The sequence below is a fragment of the Amblyraja radiata genome, chromosome 22 (assembly GCF_010909765.2).
Source record: "Amblyraja radiata isolate CabotCenter1 chromosome 22, sAmbRad1.1.pri, whole genome shotgun sequence".
In the NCBI taxonomy this organism is placed as follows: Eukaryota; Metazoa; Chordata; class Chondrichthyes; order Rajiformes; family Rajidae; genus Amblyraja; species Amblyraja radiata.
This window is the reverse complement of record NC_045977.1, coordinates 21,772,781-21,797,914: the sequence shown is the minus strand read 5'-3', so window position 1 is coordinate 21,797,914 and position 25,134 is coordinate 21,772,781. Positions and strand designations below refer to the sequence as shown.

Genomic DNA, 25,134 nt, shown 5'->3' with positions numbered 1-25,134 from the left:
TCCGAGTTCCATCCTGACTATGTGGAGTTTGTACGTCCTTTCTGTGACCGCATGAGTTTTTTCCGGGTCCACAATTTTACATCAGATTAGTTTAGTTTATAGTCATGTGTACCGAAGTACAATGAAAAGCTTTTTTGTTGTGTGCTAACCTGTCAGTGAAAATACTATACATGATTACAATCGAGCCGTCGAATGTACAGAGGACAAAGGGAATTATGTTTAGTGCAAGATGAAGTCCAATAAAGTCTGATTAAAGATACTGAGGGTCTCCAATGAGGTAGATGGTAGCTTAGGGCGGATCTCTAGTTGTTGATAGGATGGTTCAGTTGCCTGATAACAGCTGGGAAGAAACTGTCCCTGAATCGATGCTTTTGTGTAAAACTTGTGGTCCCAAGCCAACGGCGCTATACAAATGCAAATCTCTTCCAAAGGCAGGGTCAACTTGATACCTGCTGACGTCAGTAAAGAAGAGATGGAGACAGAAAGTTCCTTGTTCCCTGTCTGTGGTCGTGAGCTAGGACCGGCAGGTAGGAGGTACCTGATGTCTCACCTGAGTCCTTGTGTCGCTTCTCACCCCCTTCCCCTGGCCCATGTTAAGTAGTGGGAGCATCTCACTTACACCTGAGAGCAGGCTACAATTCTCGGCACTGTTCACACGACTAACCTGCCGCTTTCAGGGTAAAGGAAGGAGCTGTAGAAAGCTGCTGGGGATTCCTGGATTTCACCCGGGGAAAAGTGAACCGATCGCTCGCCCTCACGGAGAGCCCACTCCTCGCATTAGCAAGACGTAAGTGCTCGCTCTTTCTAACGGCTCCCTCTCCTCCTTAGTTCTCGCAACCTGAGAACATCACAGACATGGGGAAATTGTTGGGTAGTTGGCTTCAGGGCAGGGTAGTTTAGTCTAGTCATACAGCCTGTAAATAGGACCTTCGATCCACTGAGTCCACACTGCCCAGCGATCACTATCTCTATCCTATACACTAGGGACAATTTACAGAAGCCAATTAACCTATAAACCTGTACGTTTGTTCCTGGGATGTTAGGGGAAATCGGAGCACCTGGAGAAAACACACGCGGTCACAGGGAGAACGTACAAACTCCGTACAGACAGCACCTGTGGTCAGGATCGAACCCGGGTCTCTGGCGCTGTGAGGCAGCAACTCACTGTGCCGCCCCATTGTGGCGAGTTGTGAACTGGCATGCAAATATTTTATAGTGCGCAGAAGTTTTGCATTTTAAAACCTCGTTTTCCGCTTGTGCAGCTTACATCCCTATAATATGAAGGTTGAATTCTCCAATTTCAAGTCATACCCCACTGCTCTCATTCCCCTCATTCCTCACCTCCCCAGCACACATTCTTCCCAGAAAAAAAACAAACAAAGAGCAGAATATCGTGTTACAGTTTACAGGGAAAGTGCAGATTAAAAAAGGCAAAGGTCGCATTGGGATAGATTGGAAGATCGGGATTTCATTCTTAGCGTATCAGCGGTTTGATAACTGCTGTCCCTGAATCAGGTGGTACGTGCTTTCAAGCTTTTGTATCTTCTGCCCCACGGGAGAGGGGAGAAGAGGGAATCACCGGGGTGTGAGGGACCCTTGATTATGGTGGCTGTATTTCCCGAGTCAACATGAAGTGTAGATGGAGGTGATATGGGGGTGAACAAGGAACTGACTATACATGATAACAATCATGGAACATGAACAAAGACTATACATGATTACAATTGAGCCATCCACAGTGTACAGATACAGGGTAAAGGGAATAATGTTTAGTGCAAGATAGATAGATCAGCCATGATTGAATGGCGGAGTAGACTTGATGGGCCGAGTGGTCTACTGCTCCTTTGACTTATGAACTCATGAACCTTGTGTCCTTTTGCGTTTTAACCAGCATCTGCAGTTTCTGAAGAAGGTCTGAAGAAGGGTTTCGGCCCGAAACGTCGCCTATTTCCTTCGCTCCATAGATGCTGCTGCACCCGCTGAGTTTCCCCAGTAATTTTGTGTACCTTCTGCAGTTTCTTGTTTTTATACCTTCAGATTTTGTGGATTATTTTCACACTGAACTGGCAATTAGCCAAGACGTCTTCGGTTTCTGACGACTGGTTGCTGTGTCCACACTGATAGCAGCTTCGGTCACCTCTGGGGACAAATGCAGCCACATCTGTGCAGCTGCTGGTGGATCTGGTGTGTCTGCTGGAGCAGTGTTGCCGTGGGTGACGATCCAGGAGAAAGTGAGAAAGGTTTTTTTCCCAAAATGCCCTTCAGATCATTTCACAGAACATTGAATTGGACAGGCCCTTCGGCCCACACTGTCTGTGCTGAACATGATGCCAATTTACACTAATCTCTGCCTGCACGTGATCCATATCCCTCCATTCCCTGCACATTCATGTGCCTATATAAAAGCCTCTTAAATATACCACTATCATATCTGCCTCCACCACCACCCCTGGCAGTGTGTTTCATCACTCTGTATAAAAAAGCATCTCCTTTAAACTTTGCTCCTCTGACCTTAAAGCTATGCTTTCGTGTTTTTGACATTTCCACCCCGGGGAGAACAGTTCTGATTGTCTACCCTGTCTATTGCTTTCATAATTTTATAAATTTATATCAGCCTCCGATGCTCCATAGAAAACAATCCGTCAAACCTCTCTGTACAGCTAATACTCTTTAATCCAGGCGGCATTCAGATAAATGCCTTTTGCACCATCCCCAATGCCTCTACATCCTTCCTTTAATGGGGCGACCAGAGCTGCACACAATAGTCCAAATGTGGCCAAACCAACAAGCTGCAACATGATTTTGTGAACCTCTACTCTTTACCCAACTGATGAAAGGTCCCAACCCGAAATGTCACCTATCCATGTTCCCCAGAGATGCTGCCTGACATGCTGAGTTACTCCAGCATTTTGTGTTTTTTTCAATGAAGGCAAGCATACCATACACATTCTTTACTGCTCTATCTACCTGTGTTGCCATTTTCAGGGAGCTATGGACATGGACCCAAGATTACTCTGTAAAACAACACTTAAGGGACCTACAATTAATTGTATAGTTTTCCATTTCATTCGCACGTTCACATGTTATAGGAGTAGAATTAGGCCATTTGGCCCATCGAGGCTGCTCCGCCATTCAATCATGGCTGATCTCTGCCACCTAATCCAATTTTCCTGCCTTCTCCCTACAACCCTTGACACCCGATCTAATCAAGAACTTGTCGATCTCTGCCTTAAAAATATCCATTGACTTGCCCTCCACAGCCCTCTGTGACAATGAGTTCCACAGATTAACTACCCTTTGACTAAAGAAGTTCCTCCTCACCTTTTTAAAAGACTGCCCTTTAATTCAGAGACCTCTGGTCCTACACTCTCCCACCAGTGGAAACATCCTTTCAATCTATGCCTTTCATTATTCTGTATGTTTCAATGAGGTCCCCCCTCAACCTTCTAAACACCAGTGAGTAGAGGCCCAGTGCTGTCAGATGCTCTCAAAGTGCAACACCGCACATCTCTCGTATTAAAATCCATCTGCCATTTCTCTGCCCCCTTGCTGTAACTAAACAGAACATTAATAAATAAAGATATTGCAACACTATGCAACAAAATCATAACATTAAAACGCTGAGGAACTGTTTGCTGCTTGTGGGTCTGTTTTAACTCACCGTTCCTCTTACAGAACTACCGGCAGAAGTACAGCAGATTCTGGTTAGTGATGGAATTTCATTTTGATCTCATCTTCCACCCTGCTTTTGTGACCATCAGCATTTTAAACCTGTCTCTTACAATTTAGGATCAACTCTTGGATGGGAAATACATCGAAGGTGAGATCTTTGTTTAGTTTAGTTTGGAGATACAGCGTGGAAACAGGCCCTTCAACTCACCAAATCCGCACCGACCATCGATCGTTCGTTCATATTAGTTCTATGCAATCTCATTTTCACATCCGCTCCCTACATACATGGGGCAATTTACAGAGGGCCAATTACCCTACAAACCCGAACGTCATTGGGACGGTAGGAAACCTTAGCACCCGGAGGAAATCACATGGAGAACGTGCAAACTCCACACAGACAGCATCCGAGGTCAGGAATGAACCTGGGATGCTGGTGCTGTGAGGCAGTGGCTCTACCAGTGCCGCCCATATAAACCTGAAAACCATGCAGTTTGACTTTGTTAAACTCCTTAAAGCAACTTTCTCTTTATTCCTCAGGAACTGTTCACGCCATCGAATACCTCAGGTACGATGTTCATCAAGAGCCAACCTACATTACTTTAGAGCCTTTCTCTGCCCCGGGATATCCTTAGAACCCTCTTCAGACAATGGCGCAGCCGCTATCATCCCGAGGGGAAAGAAGGCGGCCATTTTTTGCATAGGGAAATTGAACCTGTTTTTGACTGTACTGACTGAGGGGTGATGGCAAGCGGAGTGGCTTCTTCCCACTGTGATGAGACCCTGTTTGTGTAGTTTACTTCAGAGTTATACAACGTGGAAACAAACCCAGCGGCCCAACTTGCCCACATTGACCAAGTGTTCCAGTGGGATGGAGTGGGATGCTCGTGCCAGCTGTGCGGGGTATTACTACCTGCCTTCTCTTCCCTGCCACCCTAGAGGGCAAGGGTGGTGCCAAACAGACTCACTCACTCACAACCCATCTCAGGCATTCCTCCTTCTTCCCTCTCCTGTCAGGCAGAAGGTACAGAAGTGCGCACCACCAGACTCAGGTACAGCTTCTTCCCCTCTGTTATTAGGGTTCTGAACGGTCCTTCACTAAGCTAGGGTACTGTCCGATTCACTCCTACTCCATTGCGAACATTGGACTTTGTCTCTGGAACTGATGCGCTACAATGCTGAGAACTATATTGCACTCTGTATCTTCCCCATTACTCTACCTATTGTACTTGAGTTTGACCTGATTGATAGCATTATCTGATAAACTGAAACTTTTGGGAGAATGGAAATTGAATTGAGTTCACCATTTGTAGTGTAGACACCATTTCAAAACTGTGGGCCTTCCTTAATCACATGTGTGTTCTCTGGGTTCTAGAAAACATCATATTGAAGACCATCAGGCGGCCATGTTGACATACCTTCATTCCAGGGGCTCGAGCCTGCACAGCCTCCAGGTTTGGGACAACTGGACTCTTGCTGTGTGCCGCGGTGTGTGGGTGCCTTGGATCGGCCGTGACGGATTACAGGGGGGGGGAGGGCTGCAAGAAAATGTAATCTAAATGGTGGCCGACTAGGAAAAGGGGAGATGCAGCGAGACCTGGGTGTCATGGTACACCAGTCATTGAAAGTAGGCATGCAGGTGCAGCAGGCAGTGAAGAAAGCGAATGGTATGTTAGCTTTCATAGCAAAAGGATTTGAGTATAGGAGCAGGGAGGTTCTACTGCAGTTGTACAGGGTCTTGGTGAGACCATACCTGGAGTATTGCGTACAGTTTTGGTCTCCAAATCTGAGGAAGGACATTATTGCCCTAGAGGGAGTGCAGAGAAGGTTCACCAGACTGATTCCTGGGATGTCAGGACTGTCTTATGAAGAAAGACTGGATAGACTTGGTTTATACTCTCTAGAATTTAGGAGATTGAGAGGGGATCTTATAGAAACTTATAAAATTCTTAAGGGGTTGGACAGGCTAGATGCAGGAAGATTGCTCCCGATGTTGGGGAAGTCCAGGACAAGGGGTCACAGCTTAAGGATAAGGGGGAAATCCTTTAAAACCGAGATGAGAAGAACTTTTTTCACACGGAGAGTGGTGAATCTCTGGAACTCTCTGCCACAGAGGGTAGTCGAGGCCAGTTCATTGGCTATATTTAAGAGGGAGTTAGATGTGGCCCTTGTGGCTAAGGGGATCAGAGGGTATGGAGAGAAGGCAGGTACGGGATACTGAGTTGGATGATCAGCCATGATCATATTGAATGGCGGTGCAGGTGATCCGATTAGCTGTGGTGTAGCCAAATAGGTTGTGGAGGTTGATGGAAAGCCTTTGGTTTGAGGCTGTGGCCAAAGCCCAGGGCAAGGACAGTGATGTGGGCGGGATAGAGGCAGGACCTGGGCTACAGGATGGAGTCCGGACCATGGAGGGGGTGGCTTGTGTGGGTGGGGGACAGTCTCTTGTTGGGCAACAGGAAGGAGAATGTTGGAAGTGACCACACTTGGGCAGTGCCTTCTGGTGAAGGTGAGATGGGTGGGGACTGAAGTGTAGGGGTGGGGGCTTGGGAGGTATGGGTGATGCTGGGGGTGGGGTCAGGCAATGTGGGGAAGTAGGAGGGGCCTCATTGAGTGGGCGGAACTGGTCCGTGTGGGGGCGTGGTCAGTGTGGGAGGAGTCCGGCTTTGTGAAAGGCGTGTCCTATATGTGTGGGCGTGGTCACGCAAGATGGGGTGTGGCCTCGACCTAGGGGCGGGGTCAGGTGCAATGGGGGCGTGGTCTCTCCCTGTGGGCCGCGCCGCGTCGCGTTTCCCGGGTAACGGGGCCTAGCAGCGGGACCGGAGAGCGGCCCCGGGACGAAGACCATGTTGTTCAAGAAGGAACTGTAGATGCTGGAAAATCGAAGGTACACAAAAATGCTGGAGAAACTCAGCGGGTGCAGCAGCATCTATGAAGCGAAGGAAATAGGCAACGTTTCGGGCCGAAACCCTTCTTCGTCTGAAGATGCTGCTGCACCCGCTGAGTTTCTCCAGCATATTTGTGTACCTACGAAGACCATGTTCCCCACTCCGTCCTACTCCCACACAGGCGTCCTACACCGACTACTTCGCGGGAATTGGGCGCCGACCCCGGCAACTGGCCGCCCACCTGCGGCACCTGGACACCCGCTCCTTCCTGCTCGGCGTCAACCTGCTGTACGGCGGCGGCGGCGGCGGCAGCGGCGGTCAGGTCGGTGCGGGGCCGAGAGGGAAGGGAGCATGGGGATGGGAGGGGGTAAAGGTGGAGGGGGGTGGAAGGAGCGACGGTGGATGGGGAAAGAGTGGGGGTGGATATAGGGAGAAAGGGCATGGATGGAAGGGGGGGGGACATGGGGTGAAGGTGGAGGAGCTTGAGTAGGGATGAGGGAGTTCACACGTTATAAGAGTAGAATTAAATTAGACCATCGAGTCCACTCCACCATTCAATCATGACTGATCTCTACCTCCTAGTCCCATTTTCCTGCCTTCTCCCCATAATCCTTGACACCCGTTCTAATCAAGAATTTGTCGATCTCTGCCTTTAAAATATCCACTGAATTGGCCCCCACAGCCCTCCGTAGCAATGAGTTTCACAAATTAACTACCCTCTGACTAAAGAAGTTCCTGCTCAGCTCCTCATCTAAAAGAGCTCTCTTTAATTCTGAGGCTATGACCTCTGGTCCTAGACTCTCCCACCAGTGGAAACATCCTTTCCACATCCACTTTATGGGAGGATGAAGGGAAGGAAGGTGGGGAAGGAGGGAGGGTGATTGGGAAAAGTTTGGGGAAGAGGAAGGATGGGGAAGGAAAGGTGGGGAGGGGAAGGATGGGGAAGGTGACCTTGGAGAGGAATGGGGAGGTTAATGTGGCGAGGGTGAGGAGAATGGAGGAGTGGAGAGTATGGAGGGAGATGGATGGGGTCTGGGACTGCCAAGGACTGGGATAATATTGTTGGTAAATAGTGTTTAAAGGGCCAATTGTCTTTTGCTGTCCCTGTGGGAGGGAGAGGGTCTCACAGTGTGACTGCTCTCCCTCCCCATTCCTGGTGTCGCAGGGCTGCTTCTGCTCACACAATGACTCTGTTCCTCTGCCTCTCTGCGATCTATTCCCACTTTATCTCTCTGCTTTTCTCTCTTTTGCTTTCCGTCTCTTTTTCTCTTAATTTTTTCATCTTTCTCCCCATTTCTTTGCTCCCTTCCTGTACATCTCTCTTTCCAATTTCTCTTTCTCTATTTCTCATTCTACTTTTCTCTCTTTCTGTTTCTCTTTAAAATGTTTTCCTTTTCTCTTTCCCTCCCACCCTTTCCCTATTTTCCTCTCACCCTTTCCCTCTTTCCCTCTCTCCCTTTCCCTCTCTCTCTCTCCCTCTCTCCCTTTCCCCCTCGCCCCCTCCCTCTCCCTCTTTCCCTTCCGCCCTTTGCCTTTCACTCTTTCCTCCCCGCCCTTTCCCTTTTACCCTCCCTTTCCTAATTCCCTCCCTCCTTGTCCTGTTTGCACAGCTGCCGTTCACCACTGTGCGGTTCAGGGATGTCCGGGATTTGATCCTGCAGACTCCGGGCGGGCACCGGAGCCTGTTCGTCACGGCCTGGGAGAAATGCTTGCCCCGGGTTGCCACGTCCCCGTGCCTGGAACTCCTCACCAAGGCCCTGAGACTGTCATCAGCCGCCTACCTGCGGCCAGAGATGATTGCCCACCTGCCTCTGGACCTTCCTGAGGAGATCTTCAGGAACATGTGAGTCTGCCCACAGAAAACTCCACGTTTCTCCAAGTTGAGAAGAAGAAGGGTTCTGACTCGAAACATCACCCATCCTTTTCCTCCAGAGATGCTGCCTGACCCGCTGAGTTACTCCAGCACTGTGTGTGTCTATCTCTGCTGGTTAATACCTTGTAATCCTGGCTCTTCAGCCACTGAGTCCAAGCTGACCATCGATCACCCTTTCACACTAGTTCAATGTTGTCCCATTTAATTATCCACTCCCTACACACTAGGAGCATTTTACAGAGGCCAATTTACTAACAAACCCACATGTTTTTAGGATGTGGGAGGAAACTGGAGCATCCGGAGGAAACTTACATGGTCACAAGGAGAACGTGCAAACTGCACAGAGACAACACCCGAGGTCAAAATCAACCTCAGTTCACTGGTGCTGTGAGGCAGCGGCTCTACCCGCTGCATCCCTAGGCTTTGCATTAATGTCTTATTCTTTTCAATGTCTTGAAGGATTTGTGTGTAATTTATGTTTTTGTGTGTTATCAGTCTGTGCCTGTGATGTTGCTGCATGCAAGATTTTCATTGTACCTGTACCTCACTGTACTTGTACACATGACAATAAACTGGCCTTGTCTTTTTCTTCTGAAAGTCTTTCTCTTGACCGGGTAGCATGCAGACAAAAGCTGTTTACTGTATCTTGATACACATGACAATAATAAAGTAAACTAAGGGTCTCGACCCGAAACGTCACCTATTCCTTTTCTCCAGAGATACTGCCTGACCCGCTGAGTTACTCCAGCACTGTGTGTCTGTCTAAACTAAACTTGACTCCCTTGACTTGATGATCTCTCGACTCTTTCAGCACGGCGGTGTTTAAGGAACTGTACGATGATATGACTGCTCGCAGCCAAAGGGCCATCTATGAGTGGATCCGACAGATCCTTCAGAGACCCAACAGGCAGCCCGGTAAGTGGAGCAAGACGTCCACTCCCCACTCCTTCCATGCCCACTCCCTCAGACCACCATCGTTAGGTGGAGGTCCGGCAACACCTTCATCACTGTCCAGTTTTCCCCAAAGCAGGAGCGCCGTGGATTGTGGCGGAGAACCTGTGGTTTCTGGGGAGATTCGTGGTCCACCTCCCTCCTGAGGAGATCCAGAAGATCAGCCTCAATGAGGTGAGTCAAGGGAGTCTGCTGCGCACGCTATCCCCCTTCCAATGTGGTTGGTCCAGATAGACAGGATGTATCCACTGGTGGGAGACTCCAGGATCAGAGGGCACAACCTCAGAATAAAAGGACGTACCCTTTAGAATGGAGATGAGAAATAACTAGAGCACGGACTGGACTTTGAAAATGGCGCCTGTTGCACATGGGATCAGTAGACTATTTCTGTACAATTTACTAATTGGGAATGTGCTTCGGCATGAGAATACTCTACTGGACTGTTTGTAGAAAGTAATTTTACTGTGTGTTTGTACTGTGTACAAGTGATAGTAAAAGCATCATTGAACCATTGAATTTCTTTAGCCAGAGTGTGAGATTCATTGCCACAGACGTGAGGTCATTGGGTATTTTTAAAGTGGAGATTGATAGGTTCTTGATCAGCAAGGGTGTCAAAGATTAAGGGAAGAAGGCAGGAGAATGGGGTTGAGGAAAGATAGATCAGCATGTTTGAATGGTGAAGCAGACTCAATGAGCAGAATGGCGTAATTCTGTCCCAATCTCTTATGACCTGATCTTCCTCCACCCTAATGGGAGCCATGAAGGCCCAATGTATCCCGCAGGATAGCCAATGTGTGAGTGGAAGAAATTCCAAATGGTTGAGCCATTGGCTGGGACCTTCTCTTGGATGACTCGGTGCTGGGATTGGAGGTGACTCTGGAGATGAGGAGGGTGACATGTCCCAGGGATACATTTGGTGGTTGTGCCCAGGCCATTGTAACGGTCCAATCCCCACTCCCTTCCCCCTCCCCCTGTTAAGCTTACATGTCGTTTCCAAACCCAGATTCGACACTTCATCAATTACGACAACGCCACCAAGCAGCTGGACTCGGTGTACGACATCACCCCGACCACTGCCAGAGCCTTCCAGGAGAGAATCAATGCCAGCGGCTTTGATATGGCCAACACCTCGACCGTCTACAGGTGAACTGCAGCTCACCGCCGGGACCTGGCCCTCTCCACACCCACCCACCTCTCCTGCACTCGGCGGCACCGCTGGCAACACACTGGCATTTAAACAGTCCGGCACCTTGAATACATATATTAATTGATTGAAAGACACGAAATGGAAACAGGCAGCACAGAGACACAGTGGTAGAGTTGCCATCTTACCGCACCAGAGACCCGGGTCCGATCCTTACTACACGTGCTCTCTGTATGAATTTTGCACATTCTTCCTGTGACCGCATGGGTTTTCTCTGGGTGTTCCAGTTTCCTCCCACATTCCAAAGACGTACAGGTTTGTAAGTTAATTGGCTTGTGTAAATTGTCCCTAGTGTGTAGGATAGTGCTAGTGATCGCTGTTCAGTGCGGACTTGGCAGGGCCAAAGTGACAGCTACCGCGCTGTATCTCTAAAGTCTAAAGGCCTTTCAGCCCACTGAGTCCATGCTGACCATCAATCACTCGTCTATATAAATGCAAGCAGTTTTGCATCTCTCAGGAGATATAACTGAGATGTTATTATGTGTAACACGGAGAGAGTCACGGGTTTAATAGGAACCCTCCCTGTGTGAGCGGCAAGGGCTAGAGTGAGATTATGATTGCTTCTTTCAAAGGTTCGGTACAGGCACAATTGACCGAATTGCCCATTTCCTAATGGCTTTAAACGGCAGAGATTTAGAACATAGAACAACACAGTACAAGTCTCCTCTGCCTGCATGTGATTCTTCTCCCTCCATTCCTTGAATATCTATGTGCTCACCCAAAAGCCTCTTGAAAACCACTATCGTATCTGCTTCCATCAGTCTGAAGAAGGGTCCCAACCCAAAATGTTGCACGTCCGTTCCTTCCACAGATGCGGCCTGGCCCGCTGAGTTCCTGCAGCATTTTGTGTTTTCCTTGGTCATATGATATCACACACTCTGGAGGATGGTAGAAGCTGGCTCCGTGTTGTTGCCTCAATCTCGCCATCTGTTTCCCCTCCCCCTTGCAGACTCGGTCTCCTGGTCTGTTTCTTCGACAATGTGCAAGAGTTGGACACAGGGGAAGCTCGCAGTCTCCTCCACCAGATGATCAAGTGCAGCCGTCTCAAGGGTTTCCAGGCCGACGTGAAGAAGGTAGTTACGGAATCCAGACTCTCTCCCCACCTTCAGACACTCTGAGCCTGTAACTGGAGGACACATTAACTCAGAGAATGTTACAAAATATCAACAAGCCAGGCAGCTTTCATGGTAAAATAAACAGAGTTAATGTTTCAGGTTCTGACCAAAGATTATAGAGCAGAGCAAGATGCGCCACTCTGCGAAAAAAGCGTAGTATGACATGACGTCATTTTATTGAGCTGCAATTTACAATAATATTAATAAAATTTACAATAATATGAACTAAATATGTGAAGTGACCGATGCTATATAAAACACTGTTCCCTACAACACTGATTACGCCAAAGATGATAGAGCGGATCACTGTTTGGAACGGATTACACCAAAGATACTAGAGGAGCATTGCCCGCTGCCTCGGGAGCGCCGACGCTTGAGGCTCTCCCACCGATCGCCTTCATCTGGTATCGGGGGGACCGAGAATCAGTCCTGGATCAACTCAGGAGTGGAGGAAACGTCCTCTTCCCCCAAAGATACTAGAGGAGCCTCAAGTATCTTTGCTTTTCCCTGCGACTTGATGTAAGAGCAGATTGTATAACTGTGGAGTCCATCCCTGCTTCCAAAGATGTCGCGTTTGGCATAAACAAATGGCGGCAGTGACGTTCCGTTACGTACTACACGTCAGTCCATTTGATTTCGGAGGAGTGATCTATCTTGCTCCTTTATAATCTTTGGTTCTGACTAAGGATTTTCAAAATTTCAAAATAGACGGCACAGTGGCGAAGCTGGTAGAGCCACTGCCTCATTGCGCCTTTATGTATGGAGTTTGCACGTTCTCCCTGTGACAACGTGGGTTTTCTCCGGGTTCTCCAGTTTCCTCCCACATCCCAAAGATGTGCAGGTTTGTAGGTTAATTGTCCTCTGTAAATCACCCCTAGTGTGTAGGGAACGGATGAGAAAGTGGGATAACATAGAACTAATGTGAACGGTTGATGGATGGTTGGTATGGACTTGGTGGTCCATCTTTAAAAAACAAAATGAAGATCAGGTTCCAGTGAAGCATTGACCGGTCCCCTCTCCACAGACCCTGCCCAGCCCGGCTTCGGCTTGCAGTGGCTATGGTTTATTGGGGGACCCGGACCGCTGCTGGTGAGGATGTGGGGAGGGGTTGGGGATTTGAACAAAAGGGCGTGGGTCTGCTCTGAAGCCAGGGCGGACGTTCGCCCTCTGCCCTTTGACACTGACTTGAACACGGTCCCTCGCTCTCTTGCAGCTGAAGGCGCAGTTGCTGGGGCTGGTACTGAGCAGCCAGCGGCTGAACGAGACTTTGGACTCCATCTCGGATGCCATCGCCTGCCTGTCGTTCCCACAGCTGGACTCGCTGTCCACGGAGTCGGTGCGGAGTGCCGCTACCGTCCTCGGCACCGTCCGCGGCTGGACGCCCGGCCAGACACTCATCCTGGCCGACAAGTTCATGGGGGGCAACAAGGTGAGGGGTCATGGCACGTGCTCAGGGCCGTGCACAGCTCTGGTCACCCCTCGGCAGGGAGGGCGGGGCTGTGATGGGGAGTTTAGAAAGATGAGGGGGACCTCATTGAAACTTACCGAATAATGAAAGGCCTGGATGTGGAGAGGATATTTCCACTAGCGGGAGAGTCTAGGACCAGAGGCTGTAGCCTCAGAATAAAAGGATGTACCTTTAGAAAGGAGATGAGGAGGAATTTCTCTAGTCTAGTGGTGAATCTGGAATTTATTGCCACAGACGGCTGTGGTGGCCAAGTCAGGTCTTTCCTGGAGTGAAGGAAGATGAGTCGTAGAATCATGGAGCCATAGAGCACGGAAACAGGTCCTTTGGCCCAAATTGTCACTAGTCCCATTTGGCCCATCATCCTCTAAACCATGATAGAGTGACCTAATAGAAAGCATAAAATGATGAGAGGCATAGATAGCGTAGATAGTCCAAATCTCTCTTCCCATGGCAGGGTATCAACAACTAGGGCACTGGTTTAGGGACAGACGGTGGAGTTTAAAAAAAGATCTGGAATATTCAAACGGAGTGTGGTTGATATTTGGAACTCACTGGCAAAGGAGGTGGAGAAATCAGATGCAGTGACTGCATTTCAGAGGCATTCAGACGCACACTTACACAGAAGTGGTACTAATGCTGGCAAATGGAATGAGTGTAGATTGGCATGTTGGCATAGACATGATGGGCCAAAAGGCCATTGCTGTGACTCTATGGGGGAACTGGGGGGGGGGGGAACAGGCGCTGTAGAGTAAATCCTTTAGAGAGACCACCGATCACCTGACCAGATTGAACAGCCCAGTGACACAGCTGGTAGAGCTGCTACCTTGCAGCGCCAGGGACACAGGTTTGATCCTGACCTCAAGTGCTGCCTTTGTAGAGTTTGTATGTTCTCCCTATGACCGCGTGGGTTTTCTCCAGGTGCGTCTGGTTTCCTTGAATTGTTCCACCACGAGTCAGCATAGATTCCGTGGGCTGAATGGCCTCCTGTAGGAATGCGGTGTGATGTTTGTCGCGGCCCGGGCTGGTTTTAACGGCTTGTGGTTCCCTCCTGCAGCAACTGTCGCTGTTTAACCTCAGTCGGCTGGGAGTCCTGGTGCTGGGGGTCAGTGCGGACACTTTGTACAACACCAGCCCCCAGGATCTGGCGCAGGCTCTCCAATGGCCCCTGTCCCAGCATGGGGCCAGTCTCTCCCCCGCACAGCGACTGGCCGTGGTCACCCAGGTAACCGGCCCCCACCCTCTGGGTCCGGGTGGGAGGAATGTGCAGGGAGGACTGGGGAGCGTTAAGGGGAGGGGGGTTGGGAGAGGGGGGGGGGGGGTGGTTGGGTTAGAGCAAGGGTGGGGTGGGAGAGCAGGAGTTGGATATGGACTGGGGGAGTGGCAGGGGAAGAGAAGAATGTGGTACGAGCGGGGGAGTGGAGAGAGAATGGGGGGGGGGGGCAATGGGAGGGAGTGGGATGGGAAGGATGTGGAGGGTTGGAATGGTGAGAAAGTGGGAGTGGAGAATAAGAGAATGGAGAGGGGAATAGGAAGGAGGTGTGTGATGAAAGAGTGTGGGGGGGGCTGTGGGGAGAGGCAGGGGGAATAGGAGAGAAATAAAAGTGGGCCGGGTAGAGAATGGGAGGATGTAGAGAGGGGGGGGGTGGGTGTGTGAAAAGAGGGGATGGGGAGAGAAAATTAATTGGCAAGAAGCCCGAGTAAAATTGAAGGGCACAGTTGGCAGAGCCACTGCCTCCCAGCGCCAGAGACCCAGATCAATCCTGACCTGGAGTGCTGTCTGTGTGGAGATTGTATGTTCTCCTTGTGATTGCGAGGGTTTCTTCTGAGTGCTCTAGTTTCCTCCCACATCCAGGCATGTTGGCCAGTGTGGGCAAGTTGGGCTTCAAGGCCTATTTCCACACTGTGACTCTACCGCAAAGACTTGCGGGTTTGTGGGTTAATTGGCGTCTGTAAATTGCCCCTAGTGTGTAGGGAGTGGATGAGAAAGTGGGATAACACAGAATTAGTGTGCACGAGTGATCAATTGTTGGAGTGGAATCTGTGAGCCCTAGGTCTAAGAAAGAACTGCAGATGCTGTAAAAATCGAAGGTAGACAAGAAATACTGGAGAAACTTAGCGGGTGAGGCAGCATCTATGGAGAGAAGGAATTGGCGACATTTCAGGGTCAAGACGCATCTTCAGACTGATGTCGGGTTGGGGGGGGGGGGCAGGAAAAAGGCGAAGAAGTAGGCGGAGACAGTAGGACATGGGAGAACTGGGAAGGGGGAGGGGAAGGAGGGAGAAAGCAAGGGCTATCTTGAGTTTCTCCAGCATTTTTTGTCTAGCTATTTGTCTACCTGTGGGCCCAAGGGCTTGTTTCCATGCTGCTTCTTTCAATCAATCAACCAAGAATTCAGCACAGGTCAGTGGTGAGACATCTGATTATAATATATATAAATTACTTGGGTATAAATGTAGATGGATTGGCTACAAGATTGCAGATGACACAAAATTTGGTGGAATGAAGCAGGCTGTCTAAGGATGTAGCAGATATCAGTTCCCGACATGGGCAGAGAAATGGCAGATGGAGTTTAATAGTAAGATTAAACGAGAACTTACCAGTTTGAAGTTTGATCTGTATTTTATGAGGAGTTACGATGAGGGATTACGTGAAGAACCCTGCCACGACGCATGCGTGTCATTCTTCAAAGCAGCGGTGTGAAATCACAGATAACTGTAATGACTAAACATAGTAAGATTAGAGAAGAGATACCAGTTAAGTATATGATCAAGGGTGGGAGCGGAGGGCACGTAATCCCTCATCGTAACTCCTCATAAAATACAGATCAAACTTCAAACTGGTAAGTTCTCGTTTAATCTTACTATTTTACTTCGGAGTCACGTGAGTGACTACGTGAAGATTTTAAAGCTCTGTGATTTCATGCCGTGGAAACGAGTCCATGCATCACGTCTGCCTTGATGACTAGGAGGAATTGTGTTAACATAATTTGGACATGAATTCGACATTGAAATCATAAAATTTATTAACACAAATTTATAACCCCTTTTTGTGGGTTTAAATTAATTTACAGAACTTAAATTTGTTTCTGCAAACGTTCCAGGTTTCATTACTGGTTTATTGTAAAATAATTGGAATGTTTTTTCCCCCAGACCATCCTGCTGCCTTGAGGATTTGGTACACTGGTACATCCAACTGTATCGCTGCCGATGTAGTTGCAGCCCTGGTGGAATGAGATTTAAAAATATTAGTATCCACCCCAGCCTGTGTTAGCACCTGTTTCAGCCATCTTGAGATGGTCTGGACCGTCACTCTTTTGTGTGGTTGCTAGTGGCTGACCAAAAAGTGCCTTCTCATTGCCTCTTAGGATTTTCGTTTTCTCCATGTATAACGACAGATGTCTTATTATACACAGACGGTCATCTGTTTGGGTATGACCTAAATTGTATATTGAGGCCTGCTGATCCCTGTCTGTTCTGCTTACTAACTCATAGATATGAAACGTAATATTTTCTGTTGAGGAAGTCATGTTGTCCAGTCTTAGTTTATGCAGTGACTGTACCCTCTGTGCCGTGACCAATGCCATTAGCATGACTGTTTTTAATGTCAGTCTGTGTAGGGACAGAGCTGTTGCTGGAGACCAATTCCTGAGCATCTTCAGGATAATACTTACATCCCATATTTGGGAGTACCTGGTTCTTGGGGGATTAGTATTAAAAATTCCCCTCATAAGTTTTGTTACCAGTGCGTGAGTCCCAACAGAGTAACGCTCTGTCCCCTGCCATAGGTAAGTCGATAGGGCACTTCTGGCGCAGTTGATGGCACTGTAACTGAGCCCCTCATCATAGTGGAGGCCTGCCAGATATTCCAGAACAGACGGGATGTTCATGTCTCTGTAGGTGATGTTGTTTTATGGCAGTGCATCGCCCACTTCCTGATATAGACCAGATACTGTTTTTTGGTTGACTGTCTTTGGGCCGCCGAGATCATGTTCACTGTTCGGTCCGCCAGTCCCAGTTGTAGTAGAGGTGTTTTTAAAACTCTACAAATTAATAAGTTCAAATGTTTATGGCATGGGTGGCTATCCCTTGTTACGGGATGTAGCAATAAATCTGGTCTATGTGGGATGGTGATACATGGTTCTAATACCATGTTTAATACCACTGGGAACCATGGTTGAGTAGGCCAATCGGGTACTACCAATACCAGACGCAGAGTCTTGTTGTATTTTCCTTAATACCCGACTGATGAGGCAGGAAAGAGGGAATGCGTAAATAAACAATTTCCCCCCCCAATGCAGCGAAAATGCATCTGTCGCCGCTGCCCCAGGGTCTGGTTCCCACGAAACATAATTTGATAACTGGTGGTTAAGTCTGGATGCGAATAGATCGATATCTGGTGTTCCATATTTTGCTGTAATATCAGCAAATACTTTTTTATTCAACATCCATTCGGTGTTTTCATTAAATTCGCGTGACCTGGTGTCGGCCACTAAATTTAGTCTTCCTGGTAGGTAAGTGGCTGTTATCCAAATATCTCTCTGGATACACCATTGCCAAATTGTATTAGCCAGATTGTCACATGATGTCGATTTGTTTCCACCCATGTGGTTAATGTATGCTACCACGGTGGTATTGTCTATCTGTAGTCTAACATGCTGGTGATATGATCCAGTACAATATGACTTTAGGCCATGGAATGCACCCAACATTTCCAGGTAGTTTATGCCCAGTGTGAGTAATAATGATGCCTCCTGAGCAGTCCATCTACCTCCACAGCTGGTGATGGTATTGGTGGCTCCCCACCCAAGTGCACTGGCATCCGTTTGTAGTACCATGGAAAGGTTACTGACAATGATTGGATTGGAACAAAGCCAGATGTTATCTAGCCACCATTTTATTCCATTTTAGCTTGATTGGTAGTTTCATAGGTCTGTCAAAGTGACCTGCATTAATTTAGAGTGCTTGTATTTTTGCTCTCTGTAAGTTTTGGTAATGTAGAGGTCTAAATTGTGTGGCTGGAAAGGCAGCCACCATTTGCCAATTACATTTGCTACCAATCTGATGGATGGTTTGCTGATGTCAATGAGGTTATGCAAGCCTCTATTAAATCTCTAGCCTTTCCCTTAGGCAGAGTCACCGACATGTGAACTGAGTCAATGGTGAAACCCCCAAATAGTCCATAGTAGTGGAAGGCGTTAGTTTAGATTTAACTGGATGGATAATAAATCCCAGTTTTTTAAATAACTGTTTTGTGGCTGTTACAGTTTGTTTGGCCAATTCCAAAGTTTTGCCCACAATGAGTATGTCATCTAAATATGCCATGACCATGTGTTTCCGTTTCCGTAGAAACACTAGGGCTGGTTTCAAAATTTTTGTGAACAGCCTGGGGCTGATGACCCATTTGGCAGTGCTTTATACTGCCAGAGTTGCCCATCCAGTTGAATTTTAAATAACATCTGTGGTCACCTCGTATAGGCACTGAATAGTAAGCATCTTTTAAATCGATGCTGGCCATGAAGTAACCTTTGGAAATTAATTGTTTAGCAGTAACAAAGGTATCCATTTTGTCAGATCTATGGTGATGCGACAACCACCATCTTTTTTGTTTTTGATAAATATATTGGACACGAATTCTAATGGTTCGTGTTGAGTTTTCTCAATTACACCTTTTATGTAAAGCCGCTCCAGTTCAGCTTGCGCTTTTGATTTTTCTTTATCAGAAGGCACGAACATTCGGTTCGGTATATGTTGAACTGGAGGGCTGTACTTGTGTATAAACTCTATTGTATATCCCTGGATACTGCTTAAGATGTAAGTATCAGTTGTTAACATACTCCATGCATTCAGAAAAGAGTGTAGTCTCCCCCCAACCTCCATGCTCCCTGTATTTTGTAGGGAACCAGACCCACCTACCTCCATAGTTACCAGTGGCAGGTTTACTTCTTTTTGTAGGTTCTTCGCTGCTGTTGTAGAGCTGGTGTCTGGATTTTCGGTTTGGTTGGCGTTGGAGGTCCCCGCATCTTCCAAGAAGGCCGGCCTGGGCCATGGCCTAAAAAGACTCATGTTTTGAATACCAGGCCTTCGAGCTTTCACCAGTTCTGCTGGTGGGTGCGTAGGGGTGCTGTCTTTGGCTGTAGTGTTTGTTGGAGTCCATTTTATTAGTCCAGTAGGTTCTCTTGTTCCTGCACCCCTTGCACACTTGTCTTTCCTTCTGCGGACCCCTCTTCCAGGTCAGCCCAGAACTGACCCGCAGTGCTCCCCTCTGATGAGGTAGAAGCACTGTGCAGCCCTTCAAGAGGTACTGCTGTGGGTTTATCATAGGGCCCACAGTGACCCGACTCCATCTCCCGGAGTCTGTCACATTGGAGCAAATGCTCCACACACCGCTCCATCCGGCTCCAGCGCTCTCGGTCGCTGGCCGCCCGCGGTTGTTCAAAGTCGGACTCCTCTGAGTCCACGACCTTGTTTGTTTTTGTGTCTAGCCTTTCCGCCCGGCTGCGTGGATCTGGCCGGTGCGGAGGCGACATCGGGCGCAGCTGATCCCACTATCGGTGATCCGAGTGCCGCTGGCTGCTGCTGCTGCCCGCTGCTCCGCGGTCCTCCCTCACCAGCTTTGTCCTTACTGCCGTGGAGTGGATCTGGCCGGTGCGGAGGCGACATCGGGCACAGCTGATCCCATCTAGCCCACCAGTTTTGTCGCAGCCCGTTGGCTTCTCCACATGTAATTAGCATGGTAAAAACACAAAAAGACTGCAGCTCTTACCTGCAGGTCCAAGTTAAAATTGTCGCTACGGGGGAACGTCGTTCCACCCCGTCTCCTGCCGTTTTCGACTTGTCCAAAAAGTCGACGGCCCCATTTGAATAGTCTCCCGCCCGGCCATGGTGTTCTGGCCGGCGCGGGACCAAAAGTCGGCACAGCTGATCCCTTACAGGGCTTGTGCCTTCAGCTGCTGCTGGCTCCCGCAACTTCGCGGTCCTCCCCAGCCAGCTTTACTCGCAGCACTTGTGGACACTATTTTGTCCAGCTTCCCCCCCTGTGTAAAGACAGCGCGGGGACAAAAACTACCGCAGAGTAAATCACTTACCTGCAGGTTGCGGTTTCAAACTTACCGCTGCGGGGGACACTCCACCCCGCCTGTCGTTTCGCAAGCGTGAAAGCGATATGACACGCATGCGTTGTGGCGGGGTTCTTCACGTAGTCACTCACGTGACTCCGAAGTAAAATCCAAACAAGTGTGAGGTGTTTCTCTTTGGGAGGTCGATTGTAATTGGAAAGTATACGGTTAATGGCATGAGCCTTGGAGCATTGGTGTACAGATGGATCTTGGTCATCTTGTGTCCTTGGACCACGGCTGTGAACATTTATTCTCTTTTCAGATTGCCGCTTCCTGGAATGTGTCCTCTGTGCTAGACCTGTTGAACAGTTCCTTCTTAAAAGAGCTGCCCCTGTACAACCTGCTTCATATGACGAGCTACAATGTCAGCCACCTGGACCAGAAGGAGCTGAGGAAAAGTCAGGTGGGCTGTCTACTTGCCGTGCCTGAGTACCATCTGGAATGGTTATTCACTCCTGCACAAACCTGCCAAAACAGATCCAACCGCTTGTTTCAAAACAAAACGTACAGAGCCATTTGTTTAAAACTTTGGTTTATTAGTTATAAAAATAGTGCTTATGTGACTCAATACCTTTTCAATGCCACTATCGTATCTACTTCCACCACCACCCCGGCAACATTTTCTAGGCACCCACCACTCTCTGTGCGACAAAAAGCTCTGTACATCTTTGCCCCTCTCACCTTAAAGCTACGCCATCTAGCCAATCACCAATCATCGTAATGCAAGGCCCTCTAATCAAACTGTGCCAATCTTGGTGTAAATAAAAATAGATCTGCACATCTCCTTTAAACTTTCCCATCTCACTGCAAAGCTATGCCCTCCAGTTTCTCTGCTGCTGCGCTGGATTGCCCCAGTCACTGAGTCTCAGGGCAGTGTTGGCTGCCGATTTGCTCTCTGGCTCAGCACCCTCTCCTTCTCACCCACAGGCGTTGTTCCTTTACCACCTGGTGTCTGGCACGATGCCTGTGCAAGAGATCCTCAGGTAAGGAACACGCGGTGAAATATGTTCCCCTTCATCTTCCACCTGACAGGTCTCGAGACCATTGGCTTACATAAGAAACCGATTCAAAAACCATTGGAGGTGGTCAGCCTTTCACTTAATGGGTTCTCATCTTTGTTCCTCCCTCTTTGTGTGACTGGCTTGGTCGCTGTCTCTCTCCCTCACGCAATCTCTTTTTTCTGAGAGAAGAAGAGTTCTGATCCGAAATGTCGCCTATTCTTTTTCTTCAGAGATGCTGCCTGACCCGCTGAGTTACTCCAGCATTTTGTGTTTCTTCTCTTTCTCTCTATCTCTCCCTTTATCCCTCTTTCTGTTTCTCTCTATGTTTGTTTGTTTCTCACTCTGCTTTCTGCCTGTCTGTTCCTCTCCCCTCTGTATCTCTCTTTCTTAGTCTTCCTCCTTTTACCTCACTTACCCTCCCTTTTTCTCTGTGCCTGTATCCACCTGTTGTTCTTACCCACTCTCTTTGTTGCTCTCTTATTCCCTCTTCTTTTCCACCTCTGTCTCTCTGCTTCTCTCTGTCTATCTCTCTTTCTCTCTCCTACTCTCTCTCCTTCTGCCTTTTCCCTTCTCCTTCCCTCTCTGCTCCCTCCCCCTCCTCGATCTTTCCCTCTCTCTCCCCTTGATGGAAGGTTGGCGTAGGAAGCCTTCCTGCTCTCTTCCCTCCAGCTGAGCGACCTTCGATGCTTTGTTCCGTGCGAGAGGTGGTCCCGTTGACGGTGCAGATCCAACCCCACCCTTCCAGTTCAAGGACTTGTCACCCGCCCTGCACCCACGGCCACTGAAACCCCGTGTCACACGGTCCCTACATGCCAGTGGACCCAGATTGACCCTCTTGCACTTCTCTTCTGCTTGCCCAGGTGCGGGCAGCTGGTGAGAGGTGTGACCTGCAATCACCTCCGAGCCCTGGACCCAGCAACCTTCCGGCAGCTCGATGGCCTACTCCGGGGCAGTCTCTCCCTGCTCTCCCCGCTCCAGGTAAGTGAGAGGCGCCTCTGGGCCTTTACTCACTGGAGTTTAGAAAGATGACGGTGGACAGTGAAACTTACCAAATAGTGAAAGGCTTGGGTAGAGTGGATGTGAAGAAGATGTTTCACTAGTGGGAGAATCTAGGACCAGGGGGCACAGCCTTAGATTAAGAGGATGTACCTTTAGAAAGGAGATGAGGAGGAATTTCTTTAGTCAGAGGGTGGTGAATCAGTGGAATTCATTGCCACAGATGGCAGTGGAGGCCAAGTCATTTTATATTTTGATTGGCAGATTTTTGATTAGTAAGGGTGTCGGGTTACGGGGAGAAGGCAGGAGAATGCGGTTGAGAGAAAAAGATAGCTCAGCCATGTTTGAGTGGTGGAGTAGACTCAATGGGCCGAATGGCCTAATTCTTCACCTAGAACATAAAACTGTGAACTCTCACGTCCGAGGGCTCCTCGCAGCCAATGAGGTTACTCTCATACCGTCGACACGTGGCAGCCAATGTGTACACAGCAAGATCCCACGGCCAGAGAACATTCCGAGAACATATGATACTGGTTTACTCGTTCAGTCTTTTGTACCAAGATACGGTGGACAACTTTGATTTGGGTGATATCCAGTCAAATCGTATAATACATAGGGTGAAGAATTTGTTTTCAGAGATGCTACTTGTATTAGAGAGCTTTGGGTACATGGAGAGGTTGGACAGACTTGTTTGTTTTCTCTGGAACGCCAGAGGTTGAGGGGAGACTTGATAGAAGTATATAAAACTATGAGAAGCATGGATAGGGTAGACAGTCAGAACCTTTTACCGGGTTGGAAATGTCAGCAAGCTGCCAAGCCCAGCCAGCACGAACATTATGGGCTGAGTTTGTGTGCCATATTGTTCTACGTTGTGCTCTAAGGCCATTTCCATGGTGGATCTAGTTTGGTGGTTCCCACTCGGTCTAAGTTGCGCATTGAGATTGGCAGCACAGGGAAGCCCCTCCCCCGATTGCAATGGTTTGCATCACTTGCCATGTGCACTCTCCCACTTACGCTGCGCCTTTAAACCACCCTCCTCCTCTTCCAGCTGAACTGCCTGGCCCAGAAGTATCGACAGGATGCTCCCGACCTGATGCCTCCACTCCTCCTGGTGACCCTCCCGTGAGTACCCGGGTACGAGAGCGACATGGGAAGATGGGGTGGGGTGGGGGAAGGTCGGAGAAAACGCTTGGACTGAATCCTTCTTTGTTCTTGTCCAGTACCCGTGTTCTGGCCATGGCCCCTCGAAGCATCTGCAAACCTCTGTTAATCGCCCTGGGCAGGGTTGAGCTGTCATCTATCGTTCCCCAACCAGCAAAAAGAGCGGAGGTGATGGAGAGCGTGCTCTGGTGCCTGGTGAGTTCCAGCGCACTTGGACAATGTTTGGGGGTATGTGGATCAAATGGGACCCCGAAGACATGTGGGTCGGTGATTTTCAGAGGCATTTAGTTAGGCATAAGGATTTGGATCACGTTAGAGGCAGCGCAGTGGTAGAGATGCTGCCTTACAGCGCCAGAGATCCGCGTTCGATCCTGACCTCAGGTGCTGCCTGTACAGAGTTTGTACATTCTCCCTGTGACCGTATGGGGTTTCTCCGGGTGCTCCGGTTTCCTCCCACACTCCAAAGATGTACAGAGGATTGTAGGTTAATTGGCTTCTGTAAAATTGTAAATTGTCCCTAGTGTGTAGGATAGTGCTAGTGTACGGGGTGATTGCTGGTCGGTGTGGATTCAGTGGGCCGAAGGGCATGTTTCAATGCTGTATCTCTAAAGTTAAGTCAGTCAGAGGAGATTAGTTTATCTTGGCATCATGTTTGACATGGACATTGTGAGCCGAAGGGCCTGTTCCTATGCTGTATTGTTCTATATTCAATGGGGGAGTGATTAAACTTTGGGGACAGGACAGTATTTGGAGGGAGGTTATAGAGCTGGAAAGATTACAGAGATAATGAGGTGGAGGACAGAAATGGAACACAGGCATGAGCTGAACAGAAATCAGTGGGTCAGCGCACACAGTACGATGGCAGACATGGCGTGTCTGTTTTAAAGGGATTGCATTTAATTGCAATAACATAATAACAATGAACTGCAGATGCTGGCTTATACCAAAACTAGACACATAGTGATGGAATAATTCGGCGGGTTAGGCAGCATCTCTAGTGAAAAAGGACAGTTGACCTTTCAGGCCAGGATCCTTCTTCAGACATGCAATTGTGTGTTTTAACATTTATTTTAGAACTACACGATCCAGGATGAGTATGATGTGGACATCCTGGGCAGAACTATCTGTTATCTGTCTCCTGACTTCATCAGGACCATCACCTCCAACAAGGCCCTGAACGAAGCACTCATTCATTTCAGGATTTGTCGGAATCTCAGCCCTGCCCAGAAGAGGGAAGTTCGGAACAAGATCCAGGAATATTACGGGTAAGAAGTAGGATATGTCCCAGGGAACGTGTCCGTGTGGTGAGGGTTGGGGGCTGTAATCACTGAATGTTTTGTTTACTTTTTAGTTTGGTTCAGTTTGAAATGCCTCTGAAAGGACCTTTGGCGCACCGAGTCCGCGCTGACCAGTGATCACCCCGTACACTAGTCCTATCTTACACACTAGGGACAATTTACAGAAGCCAATTCATCTACAAAATAGTACGTCTTTGGAATGTGGGAGGAAACTGGAGCACCCGGAGAAAGCTTACACAGGCACAGGGATAGCGTACAAACTCCACACAGACAGCAGGTAGCACCCGTAGTCGGGATTGAACTCTGGCCTCTGGCGCTGTAAAGTAGCAACTCTACCGCTGCACCACTGTGCTGCCCTTTTAGTACTCCACGGTCCCATGTAGAGTGGAATTCCA

General features: G+C 48.7%; 1 protein-coding gene across 6 annotated transcripts in view; it reads left to right on the top strand.

The window, feature by feature from the left end:
- Positions 1-612: 612 nt before the first annotated feature.
- otoa (otoancorin) overlaps positions 613-25,134 on the top strand; it is a 40,777-nt gene continuing 16,255 nt past the window's right edge. For 2 of the 6 annotated variants that reach the window (XR_004415334.1, XR_004415333.1), the window contains exons 1-19: positions 2,017-2,240; positions 3,676-3,704; positions 3,790-3,820; positions 4,210-4,237; positions 5,045-5,123; positions 6,739-6,879; positions 8,168-8,400; positions 9,242-9,345; positions 9,446-9,555; positions 10,385-10,524; positions 11,535-11,658; positions 12,914-13,129; positions 14,223-14,390; positions 20,546-20,686; positions 21,211-21,266; positions 22,145-22,262; positions 23,329-23,402; positions 23,501-23,636; positions 24,516-24,706. Coding sequence is in view for 4 of the 6 variants with exons in the window: in XM_033040590.1 (XP_032896481.1) it covers positions 2,150-2,240; positions 3,676-3,704; positions 3,790-3,820; positions 4,210-4,237; positions 5,045-5,123; positions 6,739-6,879; positions 8,168-8,400; positions 9,242-9,345; positions 9,446-9,555; positions 10,385-10,524; positions 11,535-11,658; positions 12,914-13,129; positions 14,223-14,390; positions 20,546-20,686; positions 21,211-21,266; positions 22,145-22,262; positions 23,329-23,402; positions 23,501-23,636; positions 24,516-24,706 (2,210 nt within the window). In the remaining 2 variants the exon portion in view is untranslated. Of the gene's footprint in view, positions 788-2,016; positions 2,241-3,675; positions 3,705-3,789; positions 3,821-4,209; positions 4,238-5,044; positions 5,124-6,738; positions 6,880-8,167; positions 8,401-9,241; positions 9,346-9,445; positions 9,556-10,384; positions 10,525-11,534; positions 11,659-12,913; positions 13,130-14,222; positions 14,391-20,545; positions 20,687-21,210; positions 21,267-22,144; positions 22,263-23,328; positions 23,403-23,500; positions 23,637-24,515; positions 24,707-25,134 lie in introns of those variants that run through there. The other 4 variants (XM_033040590.1, XM_033040591.1, XM_033040593.1 and 1 more) reach the window with 4 other exon arrangements.